Source organism: Bos mutus, chromosome 11, assembly GCF_027580195.1.
Source record: "Bos mutus isolate GX-2022 chromosome 11, NWIPB_WYAK_1.1, whole genome shotgun sequence".
Lineage (NCBI taxonomy): Eukaryota > Metazoa > Chordata > Mammalia > Artiodactyla > Bovidae > Bos > Bos mutus.
Genome location: NC_091627.1, coordinates 100952323 through 100964979, shown reverse-complemented (window position 1 = coordinate 100964979; position 12657 = coordinate 100952323). Strand labels below are relative to the sequence as shown.

General features: G+C 47.6%; 1 protein-coding gene across 1 annotated transcript; it reads right to left on the bottom strand.

Moving 5' to 3' along the window:
* Positions 1 to 2120: 2120 nt before the first annotated feature.
* LOC138990025 (LON peptidase N-terminal domain and RING finger protein 2-like) lies at positions 2121 to 8054 on the bottom strand. Its single transcript, XM_070380205.1, is given in 4 exon segments — positions 2121 to 2476; positions 2479 to 2688; positions 2691 to 3159; positions 7980 to 8054. Coding segments are annotated over 4 exon segments (1110 nt in total).
* Between the last annotated feature and the right edge of the window lie 4603 nt (positions 8055 to 12657).

Below are 12657 nucleotides of genomic sequence, written 5' to 3'. Positions count from 1 at the left end.
GGCTGAAGCGTGCCTTTTAGCTGATCGATAAATACTCCGGGCACCTAAGATGTGTTCTCATCTCTCTACTTCACACAGGTTTTCAGCTTGCTCAAAATCCTTGAGCTTGACTTTTTCTCAAAGTAAGTACTTGGTGCTTTCGAAACCCTACTCTGTATCTTCTTAGTTTACACAGTTAACTGGGAAAACAGGCATAAAGGAACTCATGCAAAAAGATATCTGTATCAAGACATGGTGAGCAGGCACTGCGCATAAATGTGTTATTGCTACAAGTGTATAATACAGAGAAGGGTATGACAGGGGCAAAGGGGAAAGGGACAGCAGGAATGGAAAGCCAAACAAGAAAAAGCTGAATTTTTTAAAAAGACACTGACTAGCTACAACAGAGATCAGCAACTTTTTCTTCTGTAAAAGGCCAGGTATTAAACACTTTAGGCTTTGCAGGACAAAAGGTCAACTCGAGGATATGCAGGTATTTATATAACAAGAAAACAAATTTTTATAACTTATTTGCTGACAAAATTCAAAATATTTTTGTAATATAGGTCCATGGGGTCACAAAGAGTCAGACACGACTGAGCACACACATACACTCCACACACACACACACAAACAATTAGAAAAATGGAATTCTCTTCCAGAAGGTAAAATTTTCTCAATTCAGGTTCAGACTTAGTGTCCCCTCTCATAAAAATCAACTGAAAATGTTCACCGCCTGATCTATAATGAAATTTTACATATTCATCGAAAATGCTCACAGGTACTATGCAATACTGATGTCAGTCACAAATGTGATTTTAAGATTTTTTTTTGATGTGGACCATCTTTAAAGTCTTCAATGAATTTGTTACCATACTGCTTCTATTTTATGTGGTTTTTTTGGCCACCAAAAAACTACCTGGGTAGTTCCCCCAATAGGTATTGAACTCAAGGCTCCTGAGTTGGAAACGTGGAGTCTTAATCATTGGACCATCAGGGAAGTCCCAAACATGTAATTTTTAGTCGAGTATTTCACTGCCTGGAAGGTGTTCATAGAATTCTATTATATTCGTCTCATGATATTAGCCTCTGTAGTCAAGCTACACTGAACATAATTGCAGATTAATCCTTTCCAACCCAATATCAGGTTAAAGTGCCTCAAGGGCACAGTTAAATGCATTTTGAAAAACAGAAATTTTTTAGAGATTTTTAGAAATCTAAAACCAAAAAAAAAAAAGAGAGAGAGAGAGAGAAAGAAAATGCTGCTGGAAATATATTCTGAGCTTGGGAAATACACCTACTGCAAATCTATGTGAGAACAGACATTTCCATCTTGTTCCCACTTTGCTGCAAGTTGATTCTCTGGAATGCTCTAAATAATCACACCTGATGAAAAAAATAGCTGACTCTTCCATTCTAGTATTTGCACTGTTTCCTTTGATGTTGCAACAACAGCGGTGGTAGTGAACATTTTTCTCTTATTCTTGAATTTAAGAAAAAAAATGTCTAATGTTTTAACATGAAGTATGTTTGCTAAAATCTTCCGAAAGAGAATATTTATCAAATTAGGTTAAACTGCCTCTTATTCCTAGTTTCTTACAAAGGCATTATAACATGTGGGTATGTTGCATATAACAAGTCTCCCCGCTGGTATTACTGAATGGTTTATCTAATGCTGAATTACCCTTACATTTCAGGGGTAAGCCTTCCCTCTTGACCTTAACTCTTACTACATAGCTGGATTCAAAATACTAAGAAATTTAAAGTTTTGGCATCTATGTAACGTGGTGGTGGTGGTTTAGTCGATAAGTCGCGTCTGACTCTGCGACCCCAGGGTCTGTAGCCCGCCACACTCCTCCTTCCACGGGGATTTCCAGGCAAAAATACTGGAGTGGGCTGCCATTTCCTCCTCCAGAGGATATATAACCGTCTAAAAAAGCTAATTACACCGTAACAGCACCTAACGGCCTTTGAGAGAGGAGAGAGGTCAGAGCCTGACTGCAGAATGTAAGAGCATCCTTCCTGGGTTCACCAGCTGAATCCCCAAAGCAAACCCGGCCCCACTGCAAGGTTCTCTTCTGCGCCCTGCCCCAGAGCGTGAGCCATCTGCATTTTCCTACATGACCACCGAAAACCCTTCACTACACTCCCAAGATAGGGTGAAAAAGCAGTCTTGGCCTCACAAGACGGTTCAGCAATGCCGCGCAGGTCCTGGAAAAGACCGCCCGCGGGTGGACCTGGCTTCTGCTCTTCGCCTCACCACTTCCAGAAAGTTCTCCCGTCCCGGGCCTGCGGCTCAACAGGTGCGCGGGCAGGCGGCCCTGCGCCCGCGCCCACTTACCCAGGTCCAGGGCTTGGTGACACCTGGCTAGCGCGGCCTCGGGCTGCCGCTGGCGCTGCAGGTTCCGGGCCTGGTCCGCCAGCCTGCGCGCCCAGCACTCGCCCGGGAAGGACTTCTCCAGCAGGCCGCTCAGCGCCACGTTGACCTGGCGCGCCGGCCCGGCTCGGGGCAGCGCCCGCACACGGTGAGCCCGCACGGCAGCGTCACTGGCTTGTGCAGCAGCCGCCGGCAGCGCGGGCAGCCCAGCAGGTCCCGGGGCGCCTCCCCGGGGGCGCGGCCCGGGCTTTCCCGCCGTTCGCGCGGGCCCAGGGCGCGCGCCAGGCTGACCGTCAGTTCCCCTAGCTCGTCCAGCCGCAGCGCCCCAGCAGCGCGGCGCCGCGGAGCGCTCCCAGGCACTCGAGGAGGCGGCCAGCGCGGGCCAGCGCGACCCCCAGCCGCAGGCACAGGCCGCGGTCGGGCTGCGCCAGGCCGGCCAGCGCCGAGCGGTAGAGCTCGGACGCCGTGTCGTACTCGCCCGCGCGGAAGGCCTCGTCGCCCTTGTCCACGCGTTGTGGCGCCGGCTCCCCGCAGTCGCCTCCGCAACAGGGTGGCGGGACCGGCTCGGTGCTCAGGCCGCGCTTCCACCCCCCGCGGCGGGCGCAGGGCGCGGCCGGAACCGCGGGCTTCGGGCGGCTGAGACAGCCCCGCCCTGTGCAGGACCGCCCACCACCCCACCCCCACCGCCGGCGGCTCCCGCAGACCCTCCTCTCCTCGCCCCGGGCGACCCCGCGCGCGTCTACGTGCGCGCTCCTCTGCACGCGCCCCCCGCCCGCGCGTTCTCTGCATGCCTTCCGCGTCTTCTAGGGCCCGCAGCCACCTGCGCTCTTGGAACAGGTGCCCTCAGCCTGCCCGGCGCTCAGCTCCGCGTGCTGAGTGCCAGCCTGGCTCCAAGGCCTGGTCAAGACCACCACCTGCGGCTGTGCTTAAAAAGAGAACAGATAAGTACCAAGGGTGTAAGGTGTAACATGGTGACTATGGCTAACGCGGCCGTACCATGCACAGGAAAGTTGTTAAGAGAGCAAATCCAAGAGTTCTTATCACAAGGAGAAAATTTGTTTTCCCCTTCTTTTCTTTCTTTCTATTGCGTCTATAGGAAAAGATGGAGAAGGGAATGGTTACCCACTCCAGTATTATTGCCCAGGAAATCCAAGGACAGCAGTAGCCTAGCGGGCTGCAGTCCATGGGGTCACAAAGAGTCGGACACGACTGAGGCAACTTAGCCCGCACACAAGATCACATTCTGTTTGAGAGGAGCTTAAGGCATCACAGTGGATGCTCCCAATTAGGAGAGGTCACTCAGGTTACACAGCATGAACATAGCCGAGGTCAATGGGCTTGACCCTCCACACAGTCTGAGTGGAGCACTAGTTGAGCACCCTAGGCCCAGATGGGTCATGATGGGTTCCTCAGAAGCCCACCTTCAAGACCATTCTATTGAGTTCCATCACCTCTGCATTGTTTGAGGACCACATGTTGTGGATTATCTATTAATAATGATCAATACATAATTGAGGCTCCAAAGGATCTCTGCTGGTGAGTGCTCAGGGCTAGTCCCAGCTCCTCCCAGAACAGCCTGGGCTGCTGGGCTTTAGGTCTTACCCCCACCCTCATTCTAATGAACTACTGCCTAATTATCAACCTAATTAAGCCCACCTGCTGGGGAAATGGGGGGGGGGCGGGGGGGGGCGGGGCCCTGTTGCAGGTTCCTGTTGCACTGGTCACAGTTCTTTTGTCCCTAGATGATCAAGGGCTGACTCGGGTTTTCACCATGATGTTTGGTTATCTGTAAATTGGCCTCCACTCAGTCACCTGGATAATTGGGAGTAGACTCTGCTGTGGGGCAGGAGGCACAGCTCCCAGACATTGCTGCTCTAAAGATGCTCTGCCAGCCAGCGGCACTGACATCACCTGGAGTTGATTAGAAAGGAGAGATCTGGGGCCCCACTCAGAATAGGCACTTTAACAAGAGCTGCAAGCGATAGGAGCCACACTGCTCAAGACCCAGCTGTACCCCTCAGAGAGTGGGGGAAAGGGATCCACCTTCGGACATTTACCTCCTCTGGAGTGAAAAGGAGACCAAATGAGCAGCAACCAAATTGGAGGAGTGAAGGGGAATATAGGTACCTGATACTAACTGATAGACTGGTCCCAGCCCCTGATGGACACTGAGTATGTTGTTTAGTTGCTCAGTCATATCTGACTCTTTGCAACCCCATTGACTGCAGCCGGCGATGCTCCTCTGTCCATGGGATTTCCCAGGCAAGAATACTGAAGTGGATTGCCATTTTCTTCTCCAGGGGATCTTCCTGACCCAGGGATCGAACCTACAGCTCCTGCACTGGCAGGCGGATTTTTTACCACTGAGCTACCTAGGAAGCCTGGGCACTGAGGATGCTTGTTCCTTATTTTCACAATTATATTCACACTACCATTACATTGAGAAAACATGGTGATGTTCAAGTGAGTGTTGTTCAGTCTGACTCTTTGCAACCCCATGGACTGCATCACTCCAGGCTTACCTGTCCTTCACCAACTCTGGGAGCTTGCTCAAATTCATGTCCATTGAGTCCGTGATGCCATCCAAACAGCTCGCCCTCTGTCATTCCCTTCTCCTGCCATCAATCTTTCCCAGCATCAGTGTCTTTTCTAATGAGTCAGCTCTTTACGTCAGGTGGCCAAAGTATTGGAGCTTCAGCTTCAGTCCTTCCAATGAATATTCAGGGTTGATTTCCTTTAGGATTGACTGGTTGGATCTCCTTGCAGTCCAAGAGATTCTCAGGCGTCTTCTCCAACACCACAGTTCAAAAGCATCATTTCTTCGGTGCTCAGCCTTCTTTATGGTCCAACTCTCATATGCATACATGACTACTAGAAAAGCCATAGCTTTGACTATACTGACCTTCGTTGGCAAAGTAATGTCTCTGCTTTTTAATATGCTGTCTAGGTTTAATATAGCTTTTCTTCCAAGGAGCAAGCATCTTTTAATTTCATGGCTGCAGTCACCATCTGCAGTGATTTTGGTGCCCAAGAAAATAAAGGCTGTCACTGTTTCCCCATCTATTTTCCATGAAGTGACAGGACCGGATACCATGATCTTAGTTTTTTCAACGTTAAGTTTTAAGCCAGCTTTTTCACTCTCCTCTTTCACCTTCATCAAGAGGTTCTTTAGTTCCTCTTCGCTTTCTATCATAAGGGTGGTGTCATCTACCTGTCTGAGGTTATTGGTATTTCTCCCTGCAATCTTGATTCCAGCTCAAATGAGCTGGAGCTAAATGATGGATGAGGAATTCCTTTAGGATGGTGAAGTGAAAATGTAGGAGACATCAGTGTTCCCTGATCCTGTATAATGGCCATGGGCAGACAATTTTTAAACATCAGGCACAGATACTACAGGATTCATGGAGATAAAAATAAACTATGGGAAACGTTCCAGCTGTCTGCGACACAGATGCACAGTGAACAGGCGATGGTGTGCCTTTCTGCAGAAAATGACCACCGTCATTTCTTGAAACTTCTTGCTGAAACTTGTTGCTGGAAGCGGAAACAAGCCATCATTAGTGTTAATGGAGTTACTGGCCGACAGGTAATGAGCTATTGATCGGATAAAAGCTCTGTGGCCTTTTTCCCCCTTGGAACTCCCTGATCCTGAGCATGTGCAGTATTATAATGGAAATTTCTCTCAACAAGTCCTTTCCACTAAGACCCAATAAATCTTCACAAAGTTGTCCTCAAATGTATAACAATTTCATATATCATCTAACTATGGTTTCCACTGTCCAGAAACATCTGGTGAAAAGACAAGCAAGTAGGCTAAAAAGAAACTTAAGACATAAAACCATCCTACCCATTCTGCATTATTTGTACTCACAGCTCATTTCTTAGGTTCCCTCACTATCTACCTTCCTGCTCTTCATGCTTGGCTGTGAAAGATTGTACCCACCAAGGTCTCCCCAGTGACTATGTTCACACATGGGTTCCCACCTACATTTTTAATGACATTTTCCATCTATATAGGGAAGGTAGAAACAAGATGCTTTGGCTTCCCTGCACAGGACAATTATCTCAGGTGATATGGGTTGAAGCTTGTCAGGGAAGTATGTACATGATAACAGGGGAAGTTTTTCCAGTAGTCATATACGTATGTGAGAGTCAGACCATAAAGAAGGCTGAGCGCCAAAGAATCGATACCTTCATCAGTTGTGGTGCTGGAAAAGACTCCTGAGAGTCCCTTGGACTGTAAGGAGATCCAACCAGTCAACCCTAAGGAAAATTAACCCTGAATATTCATTGGAAGGACTAATGCTGAAGCTGAAGCGCCAATACTTTGGCCACGTGATGCAAAGAGTCGACTCAGTGGAAAAGACCTTGATGCTGGGAAAGATTGAAGGCAGGAGGAGAAGGGGACAACAGAGGACAAGATAGTTAGATAACATCACTGACTCAGTGGACATGAATGTGAGCAAACTCCAGGAGATAGAAGAGGACAGAGGGGCCTGGCATGCTGCAGGCCATGGGGTTGCAGAGAGTCGGACACAATTTAGCAACAACAACAATGGGAATTTCTGGTCAGTCCCAGTGAGGTAACTTCTGTCTCCCACAGGTAGCTTACCTAAGCCCAAAACAATCTACTCTTTCCTTCCATCTGCTTATAATAGCCTTCCATTTTATACAGCTTCTCAAAGCTCCTCTCTGCTTGCTAGAAGGAATGCTGCCCAGCTCATGAATCATTTAATAAAACCAATTAGACCTTTAAATTTTACTGTTAAATTGTTAACAATATGTGTGTACAGACACACATGCACACACACGTCTGTCGCACCCAAAGTTTTTCCCACATATCTTGATTTTACTGTTTGCTGAATATTAAGCAGGAAAAACTTTCTGTAGAATAATTAATTGACCTGCAAGTTCAAGCAGTTGTGGAATAGAAAACCTCATCATGAAAACGTTATACCCTTGGGTTTTGTCCATGCAGGAAGGGAATAGGGAGGATTTCTTTTTCTGCAACTCCCGCCAAAGCCCTGAGGAGAGTTTAAGGGCCAGGTGGGCTGAGTCCTCCGTGGCACATGGTGGCTGGTGAGGACAGCCCCTGGCGAAGAGAACAGCTGCCCTGGGCTCACAGCAGGTCCCCATTCCCCTCGGAGCTAGAGAGTGAGCTCGAGTTGCTGCCACCATCACTGAGGCAAGTTTCAAGAAAAGGAAAATTGGGTGACATTGTACAAAGACCGGAGCTTCCCCCGTGGCTCATCGAGTAAAGAATCTGCCTCCAATGCAGGAGACGCAGGTTCGATCCCTGGGTCGGGAAGATCCCCTTGGAGGAGGAAGTGGAAACCCACTCCAGTATTCTCGCCTGGGAAATCCCATGGACAGAGGAGCCTGGCGGGTTAATGTCCTAAGGGTCACAAAGAGTCAGACACAACTGAGCGACTAACACATACACACACTCATACAAAGACCAAAACAAGAGGTCCCAGTCTTTTACTAAGAATTATCTTCTGGGAGGGAAGCTTTCTGTTTTAGAGCTTATGACTTAGTAAATTAATAGACAAAATTTCCATGTCCATGGCTCAGAGACTTTTGGCAATCTCTCTGTAGACTTTTTTGATTTCCTATCTTTTACCTGCTCTTCTGCAGAGAAAAATCTGACCACGTACGTCCTGGACCTAATTTCAGAGGAGTAGTGTTTTGTAACCATCCTTACTGTAGCTTCTAAGCCTACCTTAGTGAGCTTTCCTGTCTACACAAAGGGAACCTGGGTTTAGCGGGTGCTAGAAGACAGCACCCCCCGCCCCTGGAGGAAGATGGTGAACAAAGCTGGCAGAGAAACTGATGATCCAAGGCACCTTTGATGTCCCAATGTAAACTGGTGAGGATATTCTCACCATCCTCAAGTCATGGGATGTGAAGGGCGGCAAGGAGAAAAGGTGAAAAGGAGAGAAGCAGCAGCTTAGTTCATGACTGGCAGCCCACTGAATGCTGGGAGCTAGGGATGAGGAAGGTTCCATGCTGCTACAGTGGTGTGGAGTGTACAGCAGATGGGGAGCCACAGGGGTCAGCGGGCGTCCCTGTAGAAAAACACCACGCTCAGAATGGCCCAGCCAGGTCGAGGCAATGTTCACTGAGTATTTGTTCAGGCTCAGGATCTATGGTGATAAATGCAAACTCTTCCTGCTCATGAGGGTCACACGATCTTGGGGATGGGGTCGGCAGGGGGGTTGGGGGAGGAGGGGCGTGAGTAGTAGGAGGTGGAGGAGAGTAGGACATATGAGGATACAGATCCATTACAACATTCTTTCCTCAGATCACTGACCTGAGCCATACTTCTTTGTATGGGGAGAAGTTAGGTTTATTTAGTCCAATATTCTGTTGGCCATCATAGCAAGCCCTCAAGGACTTGCAGGAGAAGGGGGCCTCGTTTATCCCTTTTGACATAAATGTTGGAGATGTGTGGAGGCTGTTTTTCCTAGCAACTGAACTTGGCTCTGTAAGTAATTCACTGATGGCTTGTGCTGTGGGAACAGGACACGTGGATTCAAGGTGAAGGATGAGGGTTCGCTAGATCCTCACCAGTTGTATGTTTGTACTTAGAGTGGGTTTACGGCACACAACATGTACCTGGGCCTGTTTTTTTTTTTAATCCATTCTGTCTTTTAATTAGTGTATTCTGACCATTCACATTTCTTTTTTAAAAATTTTAATTGCAGGATAACTGCTTTACAGCATTGTTGCTTTCTGCCATACAGCAATGTGAATCAGCTATGGGTACACGTATGCCCCCTCCTTCTTGGATCTCTGTTACACTGGATTTCCAGCATTTCCTTTTTTCTTAGTTTCCATCTCTCTGCTCTTACTGCTCATCTGTTCTTACATGATGTCTACTTTTTCCTTAAGAGCTCTCTACATATTAAACAGTTATATTAAATTCTCTGCCTGATAATTCCAACATTTGTGTCATACCTGAGTCTGGTTCTGATACACTTCAAATTGTTTTTTCATATCTTTTAGCATGTCTTAAAGTTTTTTTTGTTAAAAACCAGACATACCAGGTAATAGGAGCTGAGGTAAAGGCCTTTTGTGTTATGATGTTAACTGTCGAGGGGCTGGGCTATGTTTAAGGTTTGTTGCAGCCACAGGTTGGAGAAGGCAATGGCACCCCACTCCAGTGTTCTTGCCTGGAGAATCCCATGGACGGAGGAGCCTGGTGGGCCACAGTCCATGGGGTTGCAGAGAGTCAGACACGACTGAGCGATTTCACTTTCACTTTTCACTTTCACGCATTGGAGAAGGCAATGGCAACCCACTCCAGTGTTCTTGCCTGGAGAATCCCAGGGACGGGGGAGCCTGGTGGGCTTCCGTCTATGGGGTCGCACAGTGTCGGACACAACTGAAGCGACTCAGCAGCAGCAGCAGCAGCAGCCACAGGTGCCTGTCTTTTAATTAGTGTATTTTGACCACGTTTCCCCCTTTTTTAACTGGAGGATAACTGCTTTTAGTTAATTAGCTGGAGACGCTCCAGCTTCCTCCCGTGTCCTTGTTGCTGCCCACTGTTGTCTTTGGGCTTCCCTAGTGACTCCTCCTTATGCAGAGTCTGTGCTTTGCAACTCTTTCAGCTCTCACTCACTGCTATTACACTTGATTTCTGGTGATGTGGTGGCTAGGTGTGTGGGGGAGGGGCAGCATTCTATAATCGTGTGATTCAATCTCTCAGTCGGCCTATGTCTCTGGGCTGTGACCTGTTTTTTCACCCTTGAGGTGAGACAGAAAGGCTTGAGGGGGTAAATGCCTGTCTCCCATGGCTCTGGTAAAATCTTTCTCTGTAGAAAGTAGCCCATGTTATGGAGGATATTCTGGGCATATTTCAAAATGGTTACCTTTTGCATCTACCTCGAGAGCCAGATTTTTCTTGACTCTTCATAGTAATGATGTCTGGTAGTTCACAGTCAACGTCCAGCAACTTGTCAAAATTACTGTATAAGTGATCCTGCTGCTGCTGCTGCTAAGTCGCTTCAGTCGTGTCTGACCCTGTGAGACCCCTGAGATGGCAGCCCAGCAGGTCCCGCCATCCCTGGGATTCTCCAGGCAAGAGTACTGGAGTGGGTTGCCATTTCCTCCTCCAATGCATGAAAGTGAAAAGTGAAAGTGAAGTTGCTCAGTCGTGTCTGACTCTCAGCGACCCCATGGACGGCAGCCCACCAGGCTCCTCCGTCCATGGGATTTTCCAGGCAAAAGAGTACTAGAGTGGGGTGCCATTGCCTTCTCCATAAGTGATCCTACTGGTTCATGTATGGCATTTTTGAAATATGCCCAGAACATTCTCTATAACTTAAGGAATTCCCTTGTGGCTCAGAGGGTAAAAGAGTCTGCCCACAATGTGGGAGACCTGAGTTCAATCCCTGGATCAGGAAGATCCCCTGAAGAAAATGGCAACCCACTCCAGTATTCTTGCCTGGAAAATCCCATGGATAGAGGAGCCTGGCGGGCTACAGTCCATAGGGTCACAGAGTCAGACACAACTGAGAGACTTCACTTTCCCTGGCTCATGGCTCTGGTGGCTCTGCTACAGGTAAGCTGACCTCTGCTGAGATTGTGTGTTCACCCATTTCTCAATTCTCTGATGAGTATAAGGTGTTGGTTTTCAGGTTTTTCAGTGTTTTTGTTAACAACAGGAATGACAACTTCCAGGCTTTTCACACATTGGACCTGAAACCAGAAGTCTAGCTGTATAACCTTGAGCAAGTTAATTCATGTGAAGTCATTTCTCCCTTTATGATACAGTGACCATAAGCCCTTTAGGCCTATTTCATGTCATTATTTAAATTAGATAGTAAAGCACTATACTTCCATAAGGATTATTATCAATTTATCAACGTTCACTGCAAATTTGTGGAGTAGTCACCAGGAAATGTCTATCAAACTAGGAATTGCATTTCCCAGTTCCAGTGAAATTGCTTGGATGTTGTGAAAGACGTGTGTCCCAGTTCCATGACTGGTTTATGATGACGCCCCCAGTGGTCCTCCTTCCTCCTACTCTTCTGGAAGCAGAGGACCATGTGACCGTTGGGCATAATGGAACCACAAGAAGGAAAACTCCCTGCTTATGAGGACCAGACCATTGGGTTATTGTGTGTGCAAGAAATAATCACATTATCGTCTTTAGACACTGAAACTTTGGTTTTTGTTAGGACAGCTGATGTTACCCTTGTTAATAAAGAAACAGTCATCCTGCTATTGGGGCTGCAGTTGTTTTGTGCTAAGTTGCTTCAGTTCTGTCTGACTCTTTGCAACCCTATAGACTGTAGCCCACTGGGCTCCTCTGTCCATGGGATTCTCCAGGCTAGAATACTGGAGTGGGTTGCCATGCCCTCCTCCAGGGGATCTTCTCGACCTGGGGATCTTCTGGACCCAGGGATCGAACCCATGTCTCCTGAGTCTCCTGCACTGCCAAGTGGATTCTTTACCACTGAGTTACCTGGGAAACCCTTTCATTTTTAGGCTGAACTAATACAGGGCTGCAGTTACAAAAACCTAAACTGTGTGTTTTTCATACTTCACATTAAGTGTTTAGGAGCTGGGTGGCTAAAAAAATAGATATGGTAGGCTGCAAAGACTGAGACTCATGCAGTGCCGCAGTGCGGTATTCAGAGAAGTCACCTGTGATAACATGAGTGACAGAAAAAACAAGACTGTTGGGGAAAGTGGAGGGAAAGGGGCAAAATGGGAACGTGTACTAACTACTCCTCTCTATATTTCCCAAGTAGAGAGAGAGGTGGAGACGGAGGATTGGCTAGTTGAAATTGGCAAGCACAAACGAAAAGTCCAGAATTTTCTTGCTGTGTCATAAAAATTGAGAGTTTACAGATTCCAAGCAATAGGGTGTAAGACTGAAGAAGGCTCTGTGCAAAGACTTACCAGGTAAACTGACTTGGCCTTGAGGACAGTACACGTTGTGAATATGATGTTGCTGTCCAAGTCTTGGTTTAGACAGTTTCAAGATAACTGCTATTAACCAGACAGGGAGACTGGCTTGAAGGCAAGGAAACAAACATATTATTCCTTCTGTGTACCAGCCACCCCTTCCCAGCCTCTCCTCCTGTGAGAAGAGGGTTCTGCTTGGCTCTGGAACCCCACAACCCTGGGGCAGGGCTTGGCATGTCCAAGAGGCTTGGAAAATGTCCTGTGAAATACGTATTTTATGGCAAGACAAGAAAAGTTTAAACATAAAACATCTTCTCTGCCACCATCTCTCCCCTCCTTTGTGCACTGGGCGTTGACCACACCTCCCCATTTGCAAAAATACC